Source organism: Lynx rufus, unplaced genomic scaffold (genome assembly GCF_022079265.1).
Source record: "Lynx rufus isolate CCGP_SWC_20201006 ecotype Redwood Valley unplaced genomic scaffold, mLynRuf1.p SCAF_8, whole genome shotgun sequence".
Lineage (NCBI taxonomy): Eukaryota > Metazoa > Chordata > Mammalia > Carnivora > Felidae > Lynx > Lynx rufus.
Window position 1 is genome coordinate 114,767,948 of NW_025814896.1, and position 27,032 is coordinate 114,794,979.

At 37.4% G+C, this 27,032-nt stretch overlaps 2 protein-coding genes across 3 annotated transcripts in view; one reads left to right on the plus strand and one right to left on the minus strand.

Moving 5' to 3' along the window:
- Window positions 1-5,867, plus strand: part of NLRC4 (NLR family CARD domain containing 4) — a 37,088-nt gene extending 31,221 nt beyond the window's left edge. The window contains exon 9 of the mRNA XM_047068243.1: window positions 5,377-5,867. Within this exon, the coding sequence (XP_046924199.1) occupies window positions 5,377-5,666 (290 nt within the window). The 3' untranslated portion in view covers window positions 5,667-5,867. The remainder of the gene's footprint in view (window positions 1-5,376) is intronic.
- An 836-nt stretch (window positions 5,868-6,703) lies between these two features.
- The window catches only part of SLC30A6 (solute carrier family 30 member 6), a 45,459-nt gene continuing 25,130 nt past the window's right edge, over window positions 6,704-27,032 (minus strand). The window contains exons 8-14 of one of the 2 annotated variants that reach the window (XM_047068244.1): window positions 26,027-26,121; window positions 24,040-24,088; window positions 23,616-23,735; window positions 18,186-18,288; window positions 17,023-17,070; window positions 15,974-16,042; window positions 6,704-10,149 (exon numbers count right to left, since the gene is read on the minus strand). In XM_047068244.1, the coding sequence (XP_046924200.1) occupies window positions 9,646-10,149; window positions 15,974-16,042; window positions 17,023-17,070; window positions 18,186-18,288; window positions 23,616-23,735; window positions 24,040-24,088; window positions 26,027-26,121 (988 nt within the window). In that variant the 3' untranslated portion in view covers window positions 6,704-9,645. The remainder of the gene's footprint in view (window positions 10,150-15,973; window positions 16,043-17,022; window positions 17,071-18,185; window positions 18,289-23,615; window positions 23,736-24,039; window positions 24,089-26,026; window positions 26,122-27,032) is intronic. The other variant, XM_047068245.1, reaches the window with a different exon arrangement.

The window sequence follows — 27,032 nt, forward strand, 5'->3', positions numbered from 1 at the left end:
GATGGAATGAGGAATCCAAAACACTCTAACTGTATTACAAAATGTGAATCAACCTCACTAGGGGATAAAGGACAAAGATGCTGCCATAAATAACTTAGGAAATGAGTGGTCTGTAAAACTAAAGGCAAAATAAACTGCACATAAACACTGTACTCTAACTTATAAAGTTATATTCAGTTGGAGTATAGATTATTTTGATACTGCTATATACATTTACACTGGAATAATTAAGTAAATGGATGGCAGATGGTGGGACCCAGGGTTTTCATTGCTGTGGTAGGAATCTACAGCAAAAGAAGAAGGCTAGAATAATCCATGTGGGTATGGATTAGAATTGGAGACATCAGTATGGACTCGTTTCATGTTTACATTAATATATATGGTTACATCTAGAAAAAATATATATAGCATACTGTGAAATAATAGAAAATAAATATTGGTCTCTGCCCCCAGTTCCTGGTACAATGCCTGAAACCTCTGTAACTTCCTAAGTGAGAACACTCTGGGTGGGCTCCTGGATGGCTCCAGGATGGGTCACCAGAAAGACCAAGCCATGATTAGAAGCTTGCAATTTTCATGTCCACCCGTCATCCTCCAAAGAATAGAGAGGGGCTAGAAACCGAGTTAACAATTTATCATGCCTGTAGATAGTGACTTTCTCAGTGATAGTTAGCAAAGGGAGAAGAGTAGCTTTACAGATGATAAACTGAACATAAAGTCCCAACAGTACAGGATTAAGGGAGCTTCCAGGTTGGCAAACAAAGCCACACTGGGAGGGTGATGCACCTCAGACTCCATGGGGACAGAAGTTCTTGTGCTCAGGATCCTCCCAGACCTTGCCCTATGTATCTCTTCATCTGGCTGTTCATCTGTATCTTTTGCATATTCTTTAATAAACTGGTAAATATAAGTGTTTCCTGGAGTTCTAGAGTTTCCTGTAACACTAAATTAATCAAACATGAGGAGGAGCATATGGGAACCTCCAATTTGTAGCTTAAGCAGACAGAAACTGTGGATAACCTGGGGACCTACTACTTGTGATTGGCATCTGAAGTGGGATGGAAGCAGTCTTGTGGGACTGAGCCCTTAACCTGTGGGACCTGACACTCCTTCCAGGTAGACAGTGCTAGAATTGAGTTAACTTGTAGGACACCCACCTGGTGTTGCACAGAATTTCCTGGTGGGGGGAAAAGCCTCCACACATTTGACGACCAGAAATGTCTGAAGTATTCTGTATGCACAGTAAAGGAGACACACAGGAAGGAAACTGGAGGTAGAATGAATTGAGTTTTTGTTACACATATACATACACATATTCTTTGCTCTGTCAGCTGAGAGGGCCTAGAAGCAATGATACCTCAGAAGCCATAAGCACTCCTTGTACCCAGATCTTGAAATCTAATACCATTCTCTAATAAAAGGAACCAGGGCACTTTGACAAAATGGCTGATTCTAGGACTAGGGCAGGAAATGTATAAGCCTAGAGCATCCTGTAGTGTGAGAAAAATATGGAAGTGCTCAAAACATAGAAACAAAAAACAAACAACAAAAACCACCCACAGTAACAGGAGGAAGTCAAAGTGACACAGAAACCAACTAAAAGTGCTCATAGTAGTTAAAGCTGGAACTGAAACAATAAAATAAAGAATTGGATGATATCCCAAAGCATAAAATATCCATGAGTCCATAGTGACATAAATAAATTACTGAATAAATAAATAAATGGGGGAGGAGATAAATCTCTCATGCAGAACTGCAAGTAATTATGTAGATAACTTTGCCCACAAGAAAGTGGAGTATAACTCCCACTGCTTAAGTGCAGACTGCACATAGGGACTTCCTCAGTGATAGTATACAATGGGGAGAAGAAGAGTAGCTTTACAGAGGATAAACTGACCACCACCTTACCCAGATGATCAAGGTGAATCTTAGCAGTGACAAATCATGCTGACAGCATGCACCCTGAGCATGCTATAATAAAAATGGTACTCTATGCTTCTGTGATCTTCCTCCCCAAATGCATAACCCCAATCTAATCATGAGAAAAACATCAGACAACTCCTACAAAATACCAAAAGTCCTCAAAACTGTCAAGGTAATAAAAAACGAGGGTCTGAGAAATTGTCACAAGACAAGAAGTTCTATGAAGAACCTAAGGAGACATGATGATTAAAGGTAATGAGAAATCCTGGATGGGATCTTGGAACAGAAAAAAAGACACTGGTAAAAACTAAAGAAATCTCAATACACTATCGACATAAGTATCAATACTGGCTTATTGATTATAACAGATATGCTAAGATAACAGAAAATTTAAAAAATAGGAGAAGCTGAGTGTGGAGTGTATGGGAATTCTGTGTACGGCTTGCAATTTTTCTATAAATCTAAAACTGTTCTAAAAAAGTAAAGTTTGTTTAAAAAATCAAAGGCATTGGGGCACCTGGGTGGCTCAGTTGGTTGAGTGTCTGACTTTACCTCAGGTCATGATCTCATAGTTTGTGAGTTTGTGAGACAGGCTGCTGTCAGCCTGTCAGTGCAGAGCTCACTTCAGATCCTCTGTCCTCCTCTCTCTGCCCCTCCCCTGCTTGTGTTATACACATACACACACACACAAAGGCAAAAAAGGAGTCATAATTATAGATAACTCAGAGGTTTAAAAGATATGGAAACCCATCAACTATGACACAAACAAATTTGAAAGCTTAGACAAAGAAGACATGTTTTAGAAAAATATAATTTACCAAACTGTTTCAAGAATCAGGAGAAAATCTAAATAATCCATAGATATAATATAAATGGAAGATATAATTAAACTTTTTTCCATAAAGAGAAAAACTAACCTGAGAGGCATTTTTTGGCTAGTTTCACTATTAGAGAATCCTCAAAGTAGTAACTGTTACAGGAAAGATCAACTGGCGGAAGCTAAAATCAGTGGGCAAAACTTCGAGGAGAAAAAGGTTATTAGTATCTCACCTATGATATTTATCAATTAAAAAGGGGAAAATTACAAATTTACAATAGAAAGCCTGGCACACCCCACTTTAAACAAGAGATAGACTGAAAGACATCCCATGGTCCTGGAGTAGAAGACATTATACTACCAAGATGGCAATACTCCCCAAATTGATATACAGGTTCAGTGTGATCCCTATCAAAATCTCGGCTGGCTTCTTTCCCAGAAAGTGACAAATTAATCTTAAAATTCATATGAATACTCAAGGAACCCAGAATAGCCAAAACAATCTTGAAAAGTAGAACAAAACTCAAATACATACTATTCCCAATTTTAAAACTTACTACAAAGCTACAGTAATTAAGACTGTGTGGTACTGGAATAAGGATAGATATATCCACTGAATAACCACAGGCAAGAGAATGATTTTGGACCCCTACCTCATACCATACAAAAAAATTAACTCAAAATGCATCAAAGATCTAAAGGTAAGAGCTGAAACTATAAAAAATTCTGAAGAAAATCTAGGAGTAAATTGTCATGACTTCAGGTTAGGCAAAGTCTTTAGATAGGACATCCAAACACAAGTAAGAAAAAAATAAATAAACTGGACTTCATCAAGATCACAAACTATTGTGCTTTAAAGGGCATCATCTAGAAAGTGAAAAAAGAACCCACAGAATGGCAGAAAAACTTTGCAAATCATTATTTTCTATATTATTGTGTAAAATATATAAAGAATTCTTACAACTCATTGATAAAAAGACAACTCAATTTTTAAAATGTTTGTTTGTTTGTTTGTTTATTTAGAGAGACAGAGCACAAGCAGGGGAGGGGCAAAGAGGGAGAGAGAGAATCCCAAGCAGGCTCTGTGCCATCAGGGCAGAGTCTGATGTGGGGCTTGAATGCACAAACCATGAGATCATGACCTGAGCCAAAATCAAGAGTCAGATGCTTAACTGACTGAGCCACCCAGGCGCCCCAAGTAACTCAATTTTTAAAACAGGCAAAAGATCTGAATAGACGTTTCTCCAAAGAAGATATATAAACCGTCAATGAGCCAGAAAGGATGCTCAAAATCATCAGCCATCATGGAAATGCAAATCAAAGCCATGATGAAATCCTTCTTCCCATCCACTTAGGAAAACATTCTGGCTTTAAATTACTCTGTTAAGTTCCTGTGAGTTGGTAAGATCTGTTCTCCTGCTAGTAGAGAAGGAGAAAAGCTACTCTTTAGGGAAGGAGCCTTATACAGAGACACAAGTGGCAACCAGTATTTTGGCTGAGTGCATGCTATGCTGGGAAGCACATGAAAAAAGGGGAGGAGCCTGAATGGATATGAATATGAAGTTCAAGACAGCAGGGAGAAAGCTGCTTATAAGGAATAAAGAAGGGCTCCTTAGGGGAAGGAGGAATAGAGGAGAAAGTGAGGCCCTATGTAGGAGTTAGGCTGGGCATAGGCTTAAGCTGGTATAACAAGAGACCCACCTACACCATGGCTTACAGAACACAGAATTTTATTTCCCTCTTCTGTTAATAGTCCCAAAGCGAGAAGTCTAGGCAGGTGGGTGTTGTTTTGTGCAATCTTTCAGACCCAGAAACCTACTTTTTTTGACCCCTCTACTCCTTAGAGTTTGACTTTGACTTCATGGCTAGGATGTCCACCTTCTCTTTGTAGGAGTGCCCTATTCTGTAAGGAATGGAAGAAGTTCCTGAAGAGCCTAAGGTGCATTAAAAAAAAAAAAGGCAATCCCAAAGATCCAAATCTTGAGATACTGAAAGGGTCTCACTTAATCTTACGATTAGGAACATTCCATACTCAAAGAAACAACAGTTAGTATTTGCTTCTCAAGAAGAGGAAATGACTTAAGATTGAAGTCTGACTCTAGTTTTGAAACCAGTGACAAATATTTAATAGCATCTCTCATACCTCATTTTTTTTTTTTTAATTTGAGAGAAAGAGAACACAAGTGTGGGAGAGGGGCAGAGGGAGGGAAAGAGAGAATCTTAAAAGCAGGCTCCATGCTCAGGGTGGAGCCCAATGCAGGGCTTAATCCCATGACCCTGGGATCACGACTTCAGCTGAAGTCAAGAGTCGGATGCTTAACTGACTGAACCACCCAGGTGACCCTCACACTTTAATTTTAAAGCAATTTTCCATTTCCTGGAAGAATCAGGAAAAGTAAAAAAATATGTAATTCATTTATATTGGTTTGCTATATTGCTACTAATTACTATCTATCAGATTCCCTTACACTTTAGGACAAATATAACTTGTAAACATAATGGAACAGATTCATAATAACTGCCCTATCTATAGAGAATTCTAATTTCTTTCTGAAGCAAAGGACTGGTTCAAACAGCCATTTCTCTTAAAAAAATTATTTCACTTCTAACATACTTACTTCTATTTTTTCACCCAGGTGCATTCTTTGAAAAGAAACCTCTGAAAAACTTCCAGCAGCTGGATTTGGCAGGAAATTGTGTGAGCAGTGATGGATGGCTTGGCTTCATGAACGTATTTCAGAATCTTAAGCAATTAGTTTTTTTTGACTTCAGTACTACAAGATTTTTACCTGATGCAGCATTAGTCAGAAAACTTGGCCATGTGTTATCTAAGTTAACTTTTTTGCAAGAAGGTAGGCTTGTTGGGTGGCAGTTTGATGATGATGATATTAGTGTTATTAAAGGTGCTTTTAAACTAGTAACTTAAATAAAAGTCACCTTAAGCCCATGAATGCTCTGGGGACCCCATTACTTTTAGCCTGGTGACCTAAAAATCTTTGCTCATCCAGTGCAAGAGTCTGAATGTATATGACAACCCATTATATAGCCTAAAAATTATTCTTCTTGGGGGGCCTAGGTGGCTTAGTCGGTTAAGTGTCTGACTCTTGATTTTGGCTCAGGTCATGATTTCATGGTTCGTGAAATCAAGCCCTGCATTGGCCTCAGTGCTGAATGTGCAGCCTGCTTGGGATTCTCTCCCTCTCTCTCTGCCCCTCCCTGCTACCACTTTCTCTCTCTCTCAAAATAAACATTAAAACAAAAATTATCCTTCTCAACAGTGTCTGCCTAACTTGCTCTTTCCAAACTTTGTCTTCCTCTCCTGGTATCAGGATAATGTGTGACATCATGACCTCTGTAGCTGGCCTCGTCCATGGAAATTTGCTTCCTTAGTTTCATTATTCAAAAAAAAAAAAAAAAGAGGGGCGCCTGGGTGGCGCAGTCGGTTAAGCGTCCGACTTCAGCCAGGTCACGATCTCGCCGTCCGTGAGTTCGAGCCCCGCGTCGGGCTCTGGGCTGATGGCTCAGAGCCTGGAGCCTGTTTCCGATTCTGTGTCTCCCTCTCTCTCTGCCCCTCCCCCGTTCATGCTCTGTCTCTCTCTGTCCCAAAAATAAATAAACGTTGAAAAAAAAAAATTAAAAAAAAAAAAAAGAAAAGAAAAAAAAAAGCAAGAGGATAAAAGGAGAATGCCAAGAAAATGAGGCAAAGAAGAGGAGCAAGTGGGGGGCAGTTGGACAACATGAGCTATTCTGTGTCTCATCACAAGTAGGATTACCATGTAGTTGAAGTGATATCGTTTATCCTTGTATTCCCGTTGGTCTTGGGAATAGGTCACAAAAATTGATATACTGTATGCATATTTACTTAGTACAGTGCCTGGCACATACTGGATACGCAACAAGTATTTGCTGAACTAAATTAAATTACCAATAAATTGCTATTGAATAAAAAACAAGCCAAAATTATTTAAGATCAGAGAGAAAACTCTATGTACGTTCTTTATTCAAACAGTGTGATTCCAACAATTTGGGATGTAAAAAGCATTTTCTCATATAAGCAGATTAGACTCCCAAAGAGATCAGCAGTCTTTAGTCAAGCAAAAAACTGGCAGTTCACAAGCAGCTTAATCAGAGGCTTGATATTCAGGACCTCCCCATTTGCTTATACATGTATGTATTTCCAACTGTTATCTTTATAGATTAAGGAAGAAAGAAAAATGTACCCCATTCTTTTGTACCCGAGGAAGCTAAAGGTACCCTGTCCTAAACTTTTTGCCAATACCACCCAAAATAATCCTTCCCCACAAAGAAAGAAGTCCAAGAAAAATCTGTTTAATCTTAACAGATTTAAGTCCAGTGTGAAATAAACAAAAACCTAAATGGTGTTTAACCTGCAGTTCACCTTCTATACTCATGGCACCTCAAATTAATGGCTTGGGTGTTGGTGTAGGTAACACTTGGCCTGTATGCTGAGGTAGTCACTGGAAGGAAATTTAGAGCTGACAGTTTACAGATTAACTAATCCATTCCCATCCCAACTTTATAGATGATAAAGCAGAGAGAAGTTAAATGACTTGCCCACAGTAACAAAATACTTACATAATGGCAGCGTCAGGATCAGAATCCAAATCTCCTGACTTCTAGTCCAGTGTTTTTCCATTACAGTATGGCGTTTTCTGAGACGGGGTTAATTACACTCCATAGAACTTGCTCTTAATCACAAACAATGGGCCAAATATTCAATTCAAACTTCCTTGTTTGGCTTCAAGTGACTCTGTGGCAAGATTTACCAGCAAGGCTATTGCCCATAGTCCTAGGTTGGCCAAGTTTCTTGTTTTCATATCCAGAATCTGGCCAGAGCTTGGCAAATAAGACTTCTTTATATAATCATGAATGACCAATGTCACCTATAGCAGTTGGCATCAGTGAATTTCAGGAAGTAGAGCCAATTCCTCCAAAACCCACAGCAAACTTCTTAAACAGTGCAGGTGGGTATCAAAGCACCTTTGGTGGGACAACTACACAGGTGTTGCCTCTGAATGGGTGATGAGGAAACAGGCATTTAACTTCATGCAGAATTGTGTTCTGTACACTTTAAAAATCTCATGAGAATGGAGAAGACATGCGGCGGTGGGGGGGGGCAGCACATACCTCTTAATCATCACTCAGTACATGGCAGTTCTTCAGATTTCATGCGTGACCCACTTAGATGAGGTCAATGGAGGAAAAATCACCCTGTAATAGTAGACCAATAATAGGTATACTAATAGTTGGAGAACATAAGACAAAGGACAAGGAACAGATTGCCTTATTACATTTACAAAATTTCATTTTTCCCAGAAGTCAAGGTAGTGTGGGCTCTATTTCTTCAGCAGGTCAAATGCCTGAACAGGGTTGCGGATGTTAAAGACAATGACAAACTCCTCACCAAGCAAAAGTTGGGACATGGCCACTTATTACAGGATGACTATAACTCTGCTTGACAAAGATGGCTTCTTGGATGTTATTCCACTGTGAAATCAGATTTGGAAGTGCTGCTCATATTTAAAAGAGGATGAGCTGATTGAAGCAACTTGCAAATTCTACAAAAACAAAAATCTTCTCTACATAGCTGGCTGATGGCTGGAAAAATCATAAATCTCCAGGAGTACTAGATTCCAGAAAAGTTGAATCCACTCTCAAAATACCTTTTTAAAACTCTAATTACAAAACTCATGATTAAATTTAAAAAATTACCTCAGGTAATTTGTGACTGCTGCTTGTGATACTTTTTGTAAGTAATACTGACCATGTTGGCAAGTCCTTAACATTCGCATTTGGAAAATAATCAAAAAACAAGATAATCCACACGATTCTCACACTTCATCACAGTTAACAATTTATGATTTTGACAAAGCAAAACAAAATAAGTTGGAAATTGCCTGTTACAGATATAACAATACTGTACTCTATAACGTAGGATCTATTATGTTTTGGTAAAATTATATAATGTTAACTCAAATTGTTTATGCAACTTTGAAAAGATATCAAATCCCACATTATGCATGGAATTCTATATATTTTGGTAATATATCTGATATATTTTGTTAATAAAGTGAGAGAGTAAAGTCAACCAATGGAAAGGTGACAAAAAAGATAAATTCCATCATTATGTCAGTATTTTGGGGGTTTGTTTTTGTTTCATTATATCAATTTGATTGTATGTTATATAGAAAACTGGATTCCTTCACTGCACGGGATTTGGTATTCATTTAACCAAAATAAAACACCTTGAGAACCACAGACTATTTATAAGTGTACTGAAATATTTTAATGAAAAAACTAAAAAAATTTTGATAATTAAAAATTTCAAATTATGCTAGACAGAATATGCTTTAAAATTTTTGATAAAAACTTTTTCTTTCTTTTGCAAGACATAAATCAGGAGGACCTCAAAAAAAATGTAGCAATTAAGTTTGGAAAACTATAAAAGAGACTTTTACTTTCAGAATGGATGTTTTTTTCCATTCTTAAAATGTATGTCATTATTCAAGAAGCATGTTTATAAATTTCATTGAAGAAAATATTATACTTTTAATAATGTGACAGATTTGCTCCATCAAGTGGTTCTCTTATAATGTCTATCACACTGCAATCAACTACAAAAGCAAATAACAAAATTTAAATTCAGAGAAACACGCTTTCTAAAGGAAGCCTAAATTTCAAACCCTATAACATTTAGAAGGTTCTCACAGCCCCAAATACATTTACAAAAAGGTACTTTCATCAGTTTCATGTAATGTGAACAAACCTACTATTCTCTATCATTTAGAGTAAACGATTGAACAGTCGGTGCACAGCTGGATTAGTAAATAAAATGGAATCAAGGAGTCAATGTTCCTCATAAAAATAAGTTAGATTGCAGTACATCATGGTCTTGGTTGTCCAGTTCTATTGTTAGCTCCGTATCTACTTGGCATATTTGTAAAACCAGTCCTGAATCCTTGGGTTACTCCAATTCCTGGAACTCCAAGTCCTTGATTAAGCAAGCTACTACTGTAAGGTGTGTGTCCATGATTAAGACCCAAACCAGAAGGTCTTGTTTGGGTGTTGAGCAGAATGACTGGGCTCACGTTTTTTCCAGGGGTGTTAAATGAAAATTCTGGAGGTGGACTACTAGGTTTAGCTGGAGTCGACGTAACAGGGTTTGAATCATCAGTACCCTTTAAAGGAGGCATTGGAATTATGTGATGATCTGAAAAGTTTAGGACATTGGCTGCAACAGGCCCAGACAGTAAGGCAGGTCTAATCCAATCATCCTTGAAAATTTGAACGGTCAAAGTAGACACTAGAGTGTACAGCCTGTTGGTCACATGAGCAAGAACCATTTGTTCATTTGCATCCCGTCGAATTCTTACATGCACTGATCCGGCCTAAAAGGGGAAACATCATAAGAAAGAGATACTTAAAATTATACCATTGAAAATTCCCCTAGAAATAAATATTTTATTTATGATTTGGCTGTAACTGTACTTGGTGTTTTCTTTTAAACAAGAGAAAGTATCATGTCTTGATATTCCTTGAAGACTACTCAGCAGTGACTGTCGATGTGAAGAGTTGATAAAATTATGTGACTAAATAAAATGTGTCTTTTTAAAATATATGAAAAAAATATATATGTGGGAGGAAGACAGGCATGTTATAGCCTAATGCAGAATATAACGTATATAGAAAATGCAATGGAAGAGCAGAAAAGAGAGCTGCTAATTCAAATTAAGGAAGATTTGTAAAGAAGGTGGCATTTGATCCAGGGTTGATGGTGAAATGTAATTTTCAAAAGTGGAGACAGATATTCTAAGCTGAGAGAACAGCAATTAAAATGCATGGCATGTTCGGACAGAATAAGCAATATTACTAATATATAAAGAAGTACAAATATTTCAGGGGGCAGAAAAATAATGAAAGAGAGAAAAGAAAAGAAAGAAGGATGGAAAAAAGAAAGAAAAACAGGTAGTAAGGTTAAAAGAAAGGCTAGCAGAGAACTCTAAAAATCATGATATGGAGTTTAATAGTAGCAACCAATCAGAAATACAGTTCAGAAAAAGTGTAGGTATGAATGATTGGTAATTAGGTAAAAAATGACTGCAACACTCTAGGTTAGAAATGAAGAGGGCAGAACAGGACAAATATAATGGGATCAGAAAGGGACAGATGGATTCATGAGTTTCCCTGGGTTAGATGTGGGGGGACTTGATACCCAATTGGATGTAGTGGATGAGGGAGATGGACTGACTCATCAAAGATGATCTCAAGGTTTCTAGCCTGTGTTACTATGAGGATAGAGAACCCCAGGCTTTACAATTACAATGATGGCTAGAAGTCTGTTTACTGAAAAGATATTTATCATACGTTATGTTTTTAAATGATTCTATTTTGTTTAAAACATACACAGAGAGAAAAATAGCCAAGAGTGACAACACTTATCTCTAGATAGTATAATTATTAAAGGTTTTTTGTTCGCTTCTCTTTGACTTAGTTACAATTTTTCTAAGAATCAGGTACCATTTGCATAATGAAACTTAAGTAAAAATAAATAGTAAGTAAAATGAAACAAAATGTCCAGCAGACTCAATGCTGATTTCTAGATAAACTCAATTTTCAAGATAAAAAACTATAACGAAGAATGAGTTTCACATAAATTAGTCAAATACAAGTAGTTGTTTTATTTACAATGTGTCTGAATCTATGACTTTAACAGTAGTGACTGTCAATCATAAGATGGAGAAAATATCTATAATGCTTGAATTTGACTTCTAGTTTATTATGAAAGACAAGGCATGCTTAGAAATGCAGTCACCTTTGATTTCTTCCTTTTCTTGGCCACTACCATCTCACAGTTATCACTAGACAAAACTATAAAAGACACCGTAACCTCTTCCAGTCTGCTACGGAAATTAAAGCAATTAAAATAAATGAAAATCATTTCTGAGCAGGAGCTTGAACAGAGTCTGCTGTGACTATGGTGTTTGCATTAATTTATGGCTTTTGTGACAACTACTCTTGGAGCTCAAAAGCTTGTTTTATTTTTCCTTAGTCTTAATTAGGTACTACCTGGGGGTAGTGGTTAGATGGCCATGTTCTGAACAGCTGGGTGACCTAATTCTTTGTGTGGATAAGCCACCCAGCTAAATAAACACTTACCTTCTATGTTATTAAGATCGGTAAAATTAAAAGAATGATTAAAGACAAACTGTGTTCCTAAAGGAATGTAAATTGGTATAGCCATTTTTGGAAAGTAATTGGCTGCATCAAAAGCCATGAAAATGTAGATATCCTTTTTTTAAAAAAAAATTTATTTTTAACTAATCTCTACACCCAATGTGGGGCTCGAACTCACAACCCCAAGTTCAAGAGTCACATGCAATACTGACTGAGCCAGCTAGGCACCCCAGTGTGAATATCCTTTGACTCACAAAACCACTTCTAAAAATTAATCTTAAGGAATAATCACAAGTATGTGCAAAGATGATTCCACAAAAATGTTCATCCTAGCTCTGTTTATAAGGGAAAAATGGAATGCCATTAAGGGAGTGATTAAGTAAATGATGGCATATTAAAATAATGTAAAACTGCAGCCATTAAAAATTATGTTGGGATTCTTCAAAGACAGCAGTAATGGTGGCACTTTTTGGAAACTCCCCCAAATATGCCCAGAAAAACCGAAATTAAGACATCAACCCCAAAAACCTATGGGCAACATCTATTAAGAAACTAGATAACATGGTTTTCCCAAGAAATCCTAATCACCCTAATCCTAAGGTGTGAGACCTGCAAGGTATCAGCACCTGTGAAGGAGGAAGCAACAGGATACCTGATGGACCTAAAAACCTCAAAGCAGCTAACCTGTACTCAATGGAAATCTAGGGCAGCAAATTTGAGAAAGGCAGCTGGGAAACTGGGAGGGGATTTGCACATTTCAATAGTGGGTGAGTACACTGAGTTGGCTGTAAGATCTGAAGAGCTGGAGCAGCCTAAGCCCTGTGAGCTCTCCAAAGTAAGCAAGCAAGCTCCCTGCCAGTAGAAAGCCCCACATTAAGAAAAAACAACTGGGAACAGAATCCAAATTGAGCAACACAGCAGAAACAAGAGATAACAAAGAGCAGATACAAATGGCAGGAAAAGACCCAGGAGAAAGAAAAAACTTTCACTTCACACACTCAATCAGAAGAGGGAGCTTTAGAACCATAAATTCAAACACACTACCCTAACCACTCCTTATTTTAAAATTCAGGAAAACAATTTTGCATAAAAAGGAGAAACAGAAAAGGACTGATTCCAAATCGCACACAAAGCTATTGTAAGAAAAAAATAGATTATAAAGGATTGCCCAAAAGAGTCACCTATAAAACACATGAGAACTATGACCTACTTTTTCAAAGGAAGCTGAAAGACATGAAACACATAAAACAGTATCAATCAGCATTCAAAAACCTCAAAAATGAGGGGCCCTAGGTGGCTCAGTTGGTTAAACGTCCAACTTCAGCTCAGGTCATGATCACACAGCTCCTGAGTTCAAGCCCCATGTTGAGCTCTGTGCTGACAGCTCAGAGCCTGAAGCCTGCTTCAGGTTCTGTGTCTTCTCTCTCTGCTCCTCCCCTGCTCGCACTATCTCTCTCTCTCTCTCTCTCTCTCTCTCTCTCTCTCAAAACTAAACATTAAAAAAAAAATACCTCAAAAATGAGAAAACACTCATTGCTCACTTGCTCTCTCTCAAAATAAATAAACTTAAAAAAAAAAGGAAAAAGAAATGAAGACTCACTTGCTCTCTCACTTGCTCATCGCTCACTTGCTCTCTCTCAAAATAAATAAACTTAAAAAAAAAAGGAAAAAGAAATGAAGACTAGACTAGAACGAATACAAAAGGAAATAAATATACAGGTCTACTGTGAGAGAATAAAAGGCGATGAGAAGGCTAGTTTCAAAAATCAAAGGAACTGAAGATATAATAAGGAACTGAAAGAAAATAAATATAAAAGACCCAATGTGCTTACAATAGTAGATCCCAAAGAAGATACTAAAAGCAAGAGAACAAAATAAGTATTAATAATTACAATTAAAGAAAACTTTCCTGAAAGATAAAACAAGTTTTTTGCAGTAACATTACTACAAGGCTATAATGCAAACCTGGAGTAACCGACCCAAAATGACCAACACCAAGACATAGGCTAGTGAACTTACTGGACTTAAAAAAAAAAAAAAAAAAAAAAAAAAAGTCTTGGAGTATCTAGGCAAAGATCAAGTCACACTCAAGAGAAAAAAAATTAGGGCCCCTGGATGGCTCAGTCGGTTAAGTGTCCAACTTCGGCTTGGGTCATGATCTTGCAGTCTGTGAGTTCAAGCTCCACGTTAGGCTCTGTACTGACAGCTCAGAGCCTGGAGCCTGTTTCAGATTCTGTGTCTCCTCTCTCTGACCCTTCCCCGCTTGCACTCTGTCTCTCTCTCTCCCTCTCAGAAACAAATAAGCATTCAAAAATTTTAAAAAAGAGAGAAAAAAATATTTGACCAAAAAAGTAATTATTTGATGACATAGAAAACTGTAAACGATATATTAAGTGAAAAGAGCAAAATAAAAACTGCATGGTTTCATTTTTTTTTAATGTTAATTTGTTTTTGAGAGAGAGAGAGAGATAGAGCATGAGCAGGGGAGGGGCAGAGAGAGAGAGACACAGAATCCAAAGCAGGCTCCAGGCTCCAGGCTCCGAGGTGTCAGCACAGAGCCCAACACAGGGCTGGAACCCACAAACTGGGGGATCATGACCTGAGCTGAAGTTGGCGCTTAACCGATTGAGCCACCCAGAGGCCCCACATAGTTTCGTTTTCTAAGGAGAGAAAATAGGTAAGTATAAATAAGAAAACATCCTGGCAGGCATCTCTATATGATGGGATTGTGGTGATTAAATTTTTTTCCAGAGTACTTTTCTGTATTTTCCTCATCATCCCTGACACAGGAATGGAACCATGCCATAACTGTCTCTCTGGTAATAGGTCCAAACTGGATTCGCAAAAATTAATAAAAGGAAAACCTTATTAAAATGGGAGATGGGAGGCCAAAAGGGAGGGTCTCTCAACCCCTACTACCCCGAGTCAATTGTAGACTCAACAGGAAGAGAGGTAAAGTCCATTCTACTTTAGCTACTTCTTTATAACATCAACAGGAGGAAAGAGGTTTTCTTCCTCCTTCTCTGACAAAAGCCCAGCCAATGAGAGACTAATACAACTCAGGCAGTGAAAGCCACTACACTTGAACTCCTGGTTTACTTCACTGGATTTTTCATTTGTAACAGTGCTTTCAACTTCCCCCTTTCCTCTATAGCAGACTGTTCCTCTGTTTTGTTCTTCAGACTTGCCTATTGTTTTGTTGTAGCTTGCTTATCCCGAATTGCAATTCTCTGCTATTCCGAAATAAACTCATTTTTGCTAGTAAAATAAGTGGTCTTATTTTTAAGGTTAATATCAAAAACATGGGGGGGAGCCGGGGTGGCTCAGTTGGTTAAGCATCTTGACTTTGGCTCAGGTCATGATCTCATGGTTTGTGAGTGCATGTCCCACATGGGGGTCTGTGCTGACACCTCAGAGCCTGGAGCCTGCTTTGGATTTCTGTGTCTCCCTCTCTGTGCCCCCACCTCCCCACGCATGCACGCTCTCCCTGTCTCTCAAAAATAAACATAAAAAAAAAAAAACCTTTAAAAAAAAAGACCATTAACAGTAGTTTGAAAGGAAAAATAAAAGAAAAATATCCCTCAACTAATATCAATTAGGTTACTGAATCCATCTACATTTTAGACTCTATTAAACAGAAATGGTAATCAAAGGCTCTATAAAAATTTAAAGAAGTTGGGGCTCTTGGGTGGCTTAGTTGGTTAAGCATCTGACTTCGGCTCAGGTCATGATCTCGCAGTTTGGGAGTTCACGCCCCACATCAGGCTCTGTGCTGACAGCCTGGATTCTGGAGCCTGCTTCAGATTCTGTGTCTCCCTCTCTCTCTGCTTCTCCCCCTCTCATGCTCTGTCTGTCTGTCTCTCTCTCTCAAAAAATAAACATTAAAACATTTTTTTTAATTTGAAGAAGTACTTTCTTTAGTTTTAAAAATTATAAACTATGTTTCACTTATTTAATTTTTTATTGTTTAATTTACATCCAAGTTAGTTAATATAAACTATGTTTTAAATTACAACTATATTAATATGGAAAACATACCAGTGAGCCAAAACCTAGGGTCCAAAAATGCTCATTTCGAACTTCTAAAACTCCATCCAAGGTAGATACCTAATCAAAAACAAAGAAACTGGGCTGTTTATATTTGACATATCCAACACAGTTCAGTCACAATATGGACTTGACCTAAGCCTAGAAATGACCTGGCCAAATCCTGCATGAAGACACTCATTATCCAAGAGAAGTCCTAGACCACTTAAGGTATCATTTTACTTGTTCAGTAGTGAGCCAAGGCCTTGTGTTCCGTTTCTTGTCTGGCCCAATCCTTTTAGAATCAGGTGTTTACCACCTACCCTCACCACCACCTTGTTCGACAGCGGATGGTTCTTTTCATTTTGTGAGTATGTCACATATTTATATCCAGCACTGGTGGTATTAGATTTTTTCCCCCTTTTGGGGACTCTTCTCTATCATTTCTTTCTTTTAGCAAATTTCTGCACAACACAGGATGTTATGTGAATGTGGACCAAGAGGAAATTCCAAGACCAGATATGTAGTGTATGTCCCATTGGTATAACACAGGCTGAGACAAACAGCCAGCTATACTGATAAATAGTGGCCTTTGTGATACCAACAATCAATAGTTTGAAATATTCTCAAAATCCAAATAATTACATTATCTTATTCCTTCAATTAGTAAGCAGGTGGGTATTTATACAATACAAAATCTAAACTCACAAATCAATGTTAAGTGATGAAGCAATCAACATGTAAAAGTAGTTTTTGACTTCTATCAAAATCCTAGATTTGAATATAGACGCATAAAAACCATAGCATTAACACAGCTAGTAGTGTGGTCTCTAGACCATTACCTTCCCTTCCACATTTACTTCAAGTTTCCAGACTGAGCAATTCCTCAAATTTTTATACTTCTGTCACTATTTTATATCTACTACTGTGTTATTTAGTATAAAGAACACAAACTCCCCTAAAATAAAATAGAGATAGGGCTGAGTAAAGTATCATTTGTACCCATTCTTTCCATTCTCTAATTATAATTTAAAAGGATTTTATTTTCTATTCTACCTTACCTCTCTGATAAGTTTGTCCAACTGACCAATAACATGGGGTGGCGTTGTCTGGAGAAAAAATAAAATAAGATATGAATAACTTAGGAGATAAAAGAATTTTTGCACAGTGGTCCTGAAAATAAAAAGTTGGATTTTATACCAGCCTTTGCTTTGTTTGACAGCCTATCATGATTTAGGGAAGAGAGGTTTCAGTTGGCTCCACTAGTGGGACAACATCAACCATCAGCCCATGCTTATTTTTTTTTTTTTAATTTTTTTTTTTTTTCCAACGTTTATTTATTTTTGGGACAGAGAGAGACAGAGCATGAATGGGGGAGGGGCAGAGAGAGAGGGAGACACAGAATCGGAAGCAGGCTCCAGGCTCTGAGCCATCAGCCCAGAGCCCGACGCGGGGCTCGAACTCACGGACCGCGAGATCGTGACCTGGCTGAAGTCGGACGCTTAACCGACTGCGCCACCCATGCGCCCCAGCCCATGCTTATTTTTTTATCTCTACACCCAAACAACTCTTGAAGAATCAGCCAACCAAGTAAAAATCTTTTGTATGGCACAGCATGACACAACTACTATCTTATTGTTACTACAGTTTCTGGAGATAAAACTACTGCCCCTAAGTTTTAGAAAGGGCATGAGGGTAAGACACAAGGTAAGCAGTGCTTACATACACATCCATCCCTGGGAAACTACCTTTGCATTCAGGGCCTTGTCTACAGGTGTTTCTATTGTTTAAATAAGGACTAATTTGTCATTTTCGATTTTAAGTTTGAAATTTAGAAGTCTCACTGATTCAATGACAGGAAATAAGAAAACAATCACAACCAAACTATATAATAGCCAAAGCATATTTATTGGGGGAAAATAAATAGGTAAAAAATATTTCTAAGTAACACTGTTTTTACTTGAAACATTATTAAGGGCAAAATATTTTTAGCTTCTGATTTTGTCTTATAAATAAAGGAAGATCTGTGCATATTTTATGGGCCAAGAGAATTTCCTCTGCTTCTTACTGTATAGATTTCAGATATCACTGTTTGAGTTCATTTCTAACAGGGCCTTCTAATAGCTAAAAATTTTATAATCTGGTAGAAGAGAACATATAATTTTATTCTCTGGTAGAAAAACCTGGCTAATATTAAGCATGTGCATTGAAAAAGGACCCTTACCTGCAGTAATACTTTGCCACTGTACACGCTCATGGGATACATAGTGCCAAATGTCATCAGAGCAATGGCTATGGCAGAAGCAGTGTCCACAGCAAAATAATTACTAAAAGGAAAAAACAATTCTAAATCTCAAATATATGCGTCACTGGGCTTCTTACAATTCAATCTTCCAAAACATTGTCTAATGCAACAGGACTTTGATCACAAGTGGCCACCACTGGCAAAGAGAGTGTCTCAAAATAAATAAATAATAAGTTTTCAGAATCCTTTCTTGCCAAGTTTGGTGGAAAATAATAATTATGTTAAGCAGCATGAAGAGATGGTGAAGAAAAAAAATGTGACCATTTCCTCATTATGTATTTTCAATCTACTTGTCAACGAGAAAGGTTTCATATATATTCATTTGTTGTGACAAACAAAAACCTTTAACTTACAATTTCTGATACAGAGAAGGCTAATGTATCTCATCCAACAATTTTCCTATAAATAATAATTTTCCAATTATTACCAAGAATTTTTGAAATTCCTCAGGAATTACACAAGGTGAGATTCTATGGGAATTTGTTAGAGGAACATCGTCACTGAAGTGCAACACTCATCAGTAGTTCAGACTGTTCTGTTAATAAGACAGACCAAAATGCCAATGCCAATGATTACAAGCTGATCATGTTTTGTTTTTGTTTTATTTGTGTTGTTTTTTACTTTTTCCCAGAGGCTGGCAATAGAAACATGAGGTAAGACCTAGCCCCTACCTTTGAAATAGCAGGAGATAACCATGTAAAGAAAATAAAGCAATCAGGGTATCAGGGATGCACAAAAGAGTGAGTGGCAAGCCTCCCGAGGTAGGGATAATCCAGAAAGGATTATAAAATAGAAAAAGAGACATATGAGTTGACCCTTCAAAGACGAGTGAAATGATGGGAGGAAGATATCACAGACAGTGAAAGCAGCATGTGCAAGGGTGTGAAAGTCCTGACACAGCATCAGAAGTAGGAACAGGCAAATATAGACAGACGGATGGCCAGTGAGGTCAGTAGGGGCCTTACCATGCTAACAGCTTTTATTTATTTTTTATTTTATTTTATTTCTTTTTTAGTTTTACTTTTTATTTTTTAAATTTACATCCAAATTAGTTAGCATATGGCACAAAAACAGACACATAGACCAACGGAATAGAATAGAAACCCCAGAATTAGACCCACAAAAGTATGGCCAACTAATCTCTGACAAAGCAGGAAAGAATATCCAATGGAAAAAAGACAGTCTTTTTAACAAATGGTGGGAGAGCTGGACAGCAACATGCAGAAGAATGAAACTAGACCACTTTCTTACACCATTCACAAAAAAAAACCTCAAAATGGATAAAGGACCTGAATGTGAAACAGGAAACCATCAAAACACTAGAGGAGAAAGCAGGAAAAAACCTCTCTGACCTCAGCCGCAGCAATTTCTTACTTGACGCATCCCCAAAGGCAGGGGGATTAAAAGCAAAAATGAACTATTGGGACCTCATCAAGATAAAAACCTTCTGCACTGCAAAGGAAACAATCAACAAAACTAAAAGGCAACCAACGGAATGAGAAAAGATATTTGCAAATGACGTATCAGACAAAGGGCTAGTATCCAAAATCTATAAAGAATTCACCAAACTCCACACCCGAAAAACAACTAATCCAGTGAAGAAATGGGCAGAAAACATGAATAGACACTTCTCTAAAGAAGACATCCAGATGGCCAACAGGCACATGCAAAGATGCTCAACATCACTCCTCATCAGGGAAATGCAAATCAAAACCACACTCAGATACCACCTAATGCCAGTCAGAGTGGTTAAAATGAACAAATCAGAAGACTATAGATTCTGGCGAGGATGTGGACAAACAGGAACCCTCTTGCACTGGTGGTGGAAATGCAAATTGGTGCAGCTGCTCTGGAAAACAGTGTGGAAGTTCCTCAAAAAATTAAAAATAGACCTACCCTATGACCCAGCAATAGCACTGTTAGGAATATACCCAAGGGATACACGAGTGCTGATGCACAGGGGCACTTGTACCTCAATGGTTACAGCAGCACTTTCAACAAAAGCCAAATTATGAAAAGAGCCGAAATGGCCATCAACTGATGAATGGATAAAGAAATTGTGGTTTATATACACAATGGGATACTACGTGGCAATGAGAAAGAATGAAATATGGCCTTCTGTAGCAATGCGGATGGAACTGCAGTGTTATGCTAAGTGAAATAAGTCATACAGAGAAAGACATATACCATGTTTTCACTCTTATGTGGATCCTGAGAAACTTAACAGAAGACCATGGGGGAGGGGAAGGAGAAAAAAAAGGTTAGAGACCGAGGGAGCCAAAACATAAGAGACTCGTAAAGAGGGTTGATGGGGAGTGGGAGGGAGGGGAGGGTGGGCGATGGGTATTGAGGAGGGCACCTGTTGGGATGAGCACTGGGTGTTGTATGGAAACCAATTTGACAATAAATTTCATATTAAAAAAAATTAGTTAGCATATAATGCAACAATGATTTCAGGAGTAGATTCCTTAGTGCCCCTTACCCATTTAGCTCATCCCCCTCCCACAACCACTCCAGTAACCTTCAGTTTGTTCTCCATATTTATGAGTCTCTTCTGTTTTGTCCCCCTCCCTGTTTTTATATTATTTTTGTTTCCCTTCCCTTATATTCATCTGATTTGTCTCTTAAAGTCCTCTTATGAGTGAAGTCATATGATTTTTGTCTTTCTCTAATTTCACTTAGCATAATACCCTCCAGTTCCATCCAGGTAGTTGCAAATGGCAAGATTTCATTCTTTTTGATTGCCGAGGAATACTCCATTGTATATATACACCACATCCTCTTTATCCATTCATCCATCGATGGACATTTGGGTTCTTTCCATACTTTGGCTATTGTTGAGAGTGCTGCTGTAAACATTGGGGTGCATGCGTCCCTTCGAAACAGCACACATGTATCCCTTGGATAAATGCTCAGTAGTGCAATTGGTGGGTCATAGGGTAGTTCTATTTTTAGTTTTTTGAGGAACCTCCATACTGTTTTCCAGAGTGGCTGCACCAGCTTGCATTCCCAAGCTTTTATTTTTTTTAACAGGCAAAGAGGAAGATTTTGAAACAGGAAAATATTATGGCCAGAGGTGCAATTTTGAATGATGACGTTAGTAGCAAAATGGAAAATAACTAGAGCTGTATGACAATGACAGAAGACCAGAAGACTATTGTAATTAGACCAAGGAAATAATAAGGCCTCAATTTGGGAAGCAGCAATAAAAACGGGAAAGAGAGGACAAATAAATATTAAAAAAGAAGGTCCAATCAGACTGGCTGATAAGAGTATTATTTACAATAGCCAAGACATGGAAACAAGCAAAGTATCCACCAACAGATGAAGGGATAAAAAATGTAAGATACACACACCTATAAACACACACAGACACACACACTGGCTTGAGAATTATTCAGCCAAAAAAGGGAGGGAATCATGCCATTTACAACAACATGGTAGAGAGAGACAAATACTGTTATGATCTCCCTTACAGGTGCAATCTAAAGATCCAAACTCCTGTGAAACACAGAAGAGTTTGGTGGCTGTCAAACGCAGGGGGTTGGGGGTGGGGGAGAAATGGGTGAAGGTGGTCAAAAGGTATTGAGTTGCAGTTATGAGACACAAGTTCTGGGGATGTACTGTACAGCATGATGACTACAACTTTAAAATACAAAAAAAAACAAATTCAAGACCAGGTGACCAATTAGAACCAGCTTTGGGAGAGGTGAGAGGGGAGAAGTATGATATTTAAGAGTGCACTGGAGTTAAACATTAAAAAAAAGCGGGGGGGGGGAGCGCCTGGGTGGCTCAGTCGGTTGGGTGTCGGACTTCGGCTCAGGTCATGATCTCACGGTCCGTGAGTTTGAGCCCTGCATTGGGCTCTGTGCTGACAGCTCAGAGCCTGGAACCTGCTTCAGATTCTGTGTCTCCTTCTCTCTCTGCCCCTTTCCCACTCAAGCTTTTGTATCTGTCTCTCTCAAAAATAAACATTAAAAAAAAATTAAAAAAAAAAGAGTGCAGTGGAATTCGTCAAAAAATTAAACGCTGAATTATCCTATAATCCAGCAATTCTACTTTTGGGTATATGCCCACAAGAATAGAAAGCAGGGACTCAAACAGGTATTTGTATACCCATGTTCATAGAGCACTATTCACAATAGCCAAAAGGTGGGAACAATCCAAATATCTATCAGTGGATAATTCAACAAACAAAATGTGTTCTGTATGTACAATGGAATATTATTCAATCTTAAAAAAGGAGAAAATTCTGATACATATTATAACATGGATGAATCTTGAAAACATTATGCTAAGTGAAATAAGCCAGATGCAAAAAGACAAATATTGTATGATTTCATTCACATGAAGTACTTTGTCAAATTCGTAGAGACAGGAAATAGAATAGTGGTTAGCAGGGGCTTTGGGAAGAGAGGAAGAGGAGCTACTCTTTAATGGGTACTGAGTTACAGGTGGAGAAGATGTAAAAGTTCTGAAGATGGACAATGGTGACAGTTACACAATGATGTGAGGTACTTCATGCGACTGAACTGTATGATTAAAAATGGTTCAAGTTTTAATATACATTGAAAAAAAACAATGCAACAGAATAGATGGTAGTGGTATTATTCACTGAGGTCGAAAATATAAGAAAAAACCACTTTGGGGATGGGGAAAATAGGTTCAGCTGATGTAGACATGAATAGATGTAAGATATGCCTTTTGGGATTCAATAGACATCTGGACTAGAAATAATGGTTTGGGAAACTCACAGAGGTGGTAAATAAAAACGAGTAATTGAATGTAATCTTCCAGAAGAGTATGCAAAATAGGAAAAAGAATAATTAAGGACCAATTCTAGTAAACCCTAATATTTAAAGGGTAGGTAGTTGAAGAATCACATGTCATAAGATGCTAGGGAAGGTTAAAGCAGCTATAAAGTATACTTCCTAAAAGTTTTGCCTTTTATTTATTTTTTTCCTTTTTCTTATTTTTTTTTTTAAGGCTTGACTTAAAAAAATTTTTTTTCATACCTACTTCCCCTTCCTTCTCTCACAAATAGTAGCCATGGCTTATCTGTCACCTTCTGTCCTCTTCTGTCACGGTCATCTTCTCTGTTTCACTCACCAAGTCAGCAGTAGGGACTTTAAGTAGTTTTCCAGTCTGAATTATAGACTGTGGTGAAAAATACTTATTGAATCCTACCCCTTAATTTTTCAGATGAAGATACTTAAGGACAAGACTTGACCAAAGCTACACAGGCCATAAGCAAACATGCTGTAAGCATAATCCTTACCTACCCCACAGATGCCTTTAAAAGTCAGGCCCCCAAAATGGAACCACTTGACAGCAATAAAAACTACTTACTTAATTTCAATTAGCATATATGTAATACAAAGAGCAAATGCTCCAGCAAGATCAATCAAAACAAATGGATTCATTCGGGGAAGGAAGATGCTGCTAAGTCCTGGAATAATTCCACACAGGCTATGAAGAAACAAACAAAGAGTATTCGTTAGCAGACCTCAATGTAATACTGATGGAAATCTTGTGAAAGACAACTTGTATTTTAGTACCATAGGTCTTATAGAAAGCAAAGAGGATGTGGGAACAAAGTTCTCTCACTCGTAAAGGTATCTTATGTCATCAATAAGTAAAAGGCGCATAAGTTTGATCTGTGAGATTCATGTAGCAACCTCAGCAATGAATAATGTAAGTTCCCATGACAGATGCATTTCTTGTACATCCCTTTGAAATTATGTGTATCATGAAACCCCACATAACATCTTACCTTCGACTAAGATCTGCAACATGCTCTTGAAGCCAACTCGTACTAGCAGCTTTAAGAAGAAAACACGTAAATTACCTATACAGAAAAATAAACCACGACCACAAATACTTGATTTCCTTAATTTAAAAGATAAGTTTTGTAATGACTGTATAACATTTTACAAAAGGACATGCTACTTAAATCTAGACTTTTTCCCTCTTTTATACCTTCAAGATAATAAAGCAAAAGCAGTTTCAACTATTTATATCACTGACCTGGAGGAATTACATATGTCAGTGTACTATTAACTTTAAAGGCTCTTTAAATGTAAAGCAGAACTTGCTAACCAGTGTGCTGAGAATGGGTTATAGGTATACCAATTCTTAATTCCCCCAGCTCTCAGAAAGGCCAGGTAGGGGATCTGGCTACATGCAGAAACCTGCCAGTTACTGTTCCTGAACAAGTAGCCCCCAGGCTCAAACATCCTTTTACAGTTATCTCAGGATTATAGAAATACTCACTTTTTCATGTGTAACATGATGTAAAAAAGACTGGCAAGGTTATACAAAAGCCATATTGTAGAGCAGTTGAGAGCAGACTCTATTGCCAGAATATCTGACTTAAAACCCAGCTCTTAGCTAGATATTTGACTTTGGGCAAGTGATTTAATCTCTCAGTGCCTCAGTGTAATATAAAAATAATAAAATTATTTACCTCATGTGGTTATAGGGAGAATTAAATGGGCTGATCTACATAAAGAGTTTAGCATTGTGTCTGGTAGACAGAAAGTGCTCAGTATTATCTTTCACTCAAATTTCAACTAATGTCACAAATATTAATGTTTCTGGGAACTTTAATATCCAGCTAATGAAAATATAAACTAGATAGCCTTTCCAGAAATAAGTCTGGCACAATATATATCAATGACTTGAAAGATATTATATTTCTAACCCATTTATAATTTCTCTGGGAATTCATCCTGAAGAAGACTCACAGATGCATAAAAGAAATGTGATATCAGAGAGCAGATTGTAGCATTATTTATAAAAGGAAAACTTGGATCTTCCTCATCTTTATGGAGAGATAATTTCTAAATCTTTGTACCTTCTTAAAATCTCTAGAGTGAACATTATACTATTTTAATAACTTATGCTTTTCTTTTCAAAATAATTCTGGACATCACAAATACCGTATTTTCTAGTTCATGCAGTAATTCTAAAACTTTAATTCATACAAATACAACTGACGCTTCATAATATTCACGAAGGTGTTTAAATTTGAATGGGAAATTCAGAAAACTTTCTTCTCTTGATTGTCTTAGTGTTCAAGTCAGTGGACCTAAAAAGATCCTCTCCTATCTTTGCTTCAAAGTGTGGGTCTGTGCACACAGCCCACTTTTATTTTTACCTCACTTCTCCACCAATCAGTGTTTAACCCTTTGTGGGTTAGTGGGAATCCAGAACATGGAAATTACCAAAAAATGACAATAATTTTAACTACTGAAGAGAAATAACACTCTAAATTTTTAAAGACTTGAAAATAAAAGAATATTTCAAAATATATATGCTACTTTATAATATATGCCCATCCACCATTGACACAGAGAAGTTCCTGGGAACTTACTTAACAGAATACAATTATTTGCAAAGAGCACATCAACCATCTGAAATATACTGATGTTTCCAAAATGTGTGCAATAGACTTTTTCTAAGTAGGTAACACATCTAAAATCCCACTCATGTTATTTGGCAAATGTAATTTTTCATCACATATAATTTAATATATGTCAGTTCTGCTCATTTTAAAGTAATACATTCTTTTAAAGCTTGAACTAATAAGATTTTGTTTTGTAATTCTCTACTCAGAAAAGACCTGAGAACCTCTAGGATAGTTCTCTCTTCTCTTCAGGATAACCTTTCTAGGTGATGTGAGTTAATAAAACAAACACAGGACTTGTTTTTATGAGAGATGAATTGGATTTTTTATTAATGGTAAATAAAAATCATACCTTCAGAGACATAAGCAAAAGGCTTATTCCGAATAGAAAGCATTGTGAACAAGTTGAAGGAAAGAGCCACAAAAGTACCAACTAATAATCTTCCCCTAAAAAGAACAATAACATTTACCATTATTTTTTCTTGGTTATAGCAACACGTAATTTCAGCATGCAGACAGACTAGGAGATGGGAAGGGACAGTCGTCTGCTGCAGTGGTTTGGGATTTGTGGAGCCAGGCTCTGAACTGGCTTTCGAGTTCCATCTTACACAGGACAAAAACGGACTCTCAGCATGAACAGTATCTTCCTACAGGTAACTGCTGTTATAAATTTATATAAATGCAATGGTATATGGTTTACAAGATACTAGGCAGGTCAGAGTATCCTGAATTAAACTGGTCAAAACAGAAAAAGTCCATGTATTTGGCAACTCTGTAGTAGACAATTACACTTTTATCTTTTTTTTTTTAACTTCTTTAATGTTTATTTTTTTATTTTCAGAGAGAGAGTGAGCAGGGGAGGGGCAGAGGGAGAGAGGGTGAGGGAGAATCCCAAGCAGGTTCAATGCTTTCTGCAGAACCTGACGCAGAGCTCAGTCTCAAGAACTGTGAGATCATGACCCAAGCTGAAATCATCAGTCAGACATCTAACTGACTGAGCCAGCCCGGCTCAATTTTATCTTTTCTAAAGGTGCTACTAAAAGATTTTGGGCATCAAATTTTAAATCATAGAAGACCAACATGGCTAGTTTATGTGTTGATTTAGGCCTGAAAATAACGAGGGACCTAAAGCCAGAGTACAAAGGCCTTCCTGTGCAATATAAAAACATAAGGACTTGGGAACAGTTAAGGCTGAGAAGGAGTCTTGGAATTGGGGGATTTTGTTTGTGAATTATCAGTGAAATGTATATTGCCACACTCTGACCTATGACTGGCCAAAGTAACCATTATTCTTAATGTACCTCTCAATAACTGGGGATCAAACATAATAGTAAATTATGTTATGTCAAAAGCAAAAT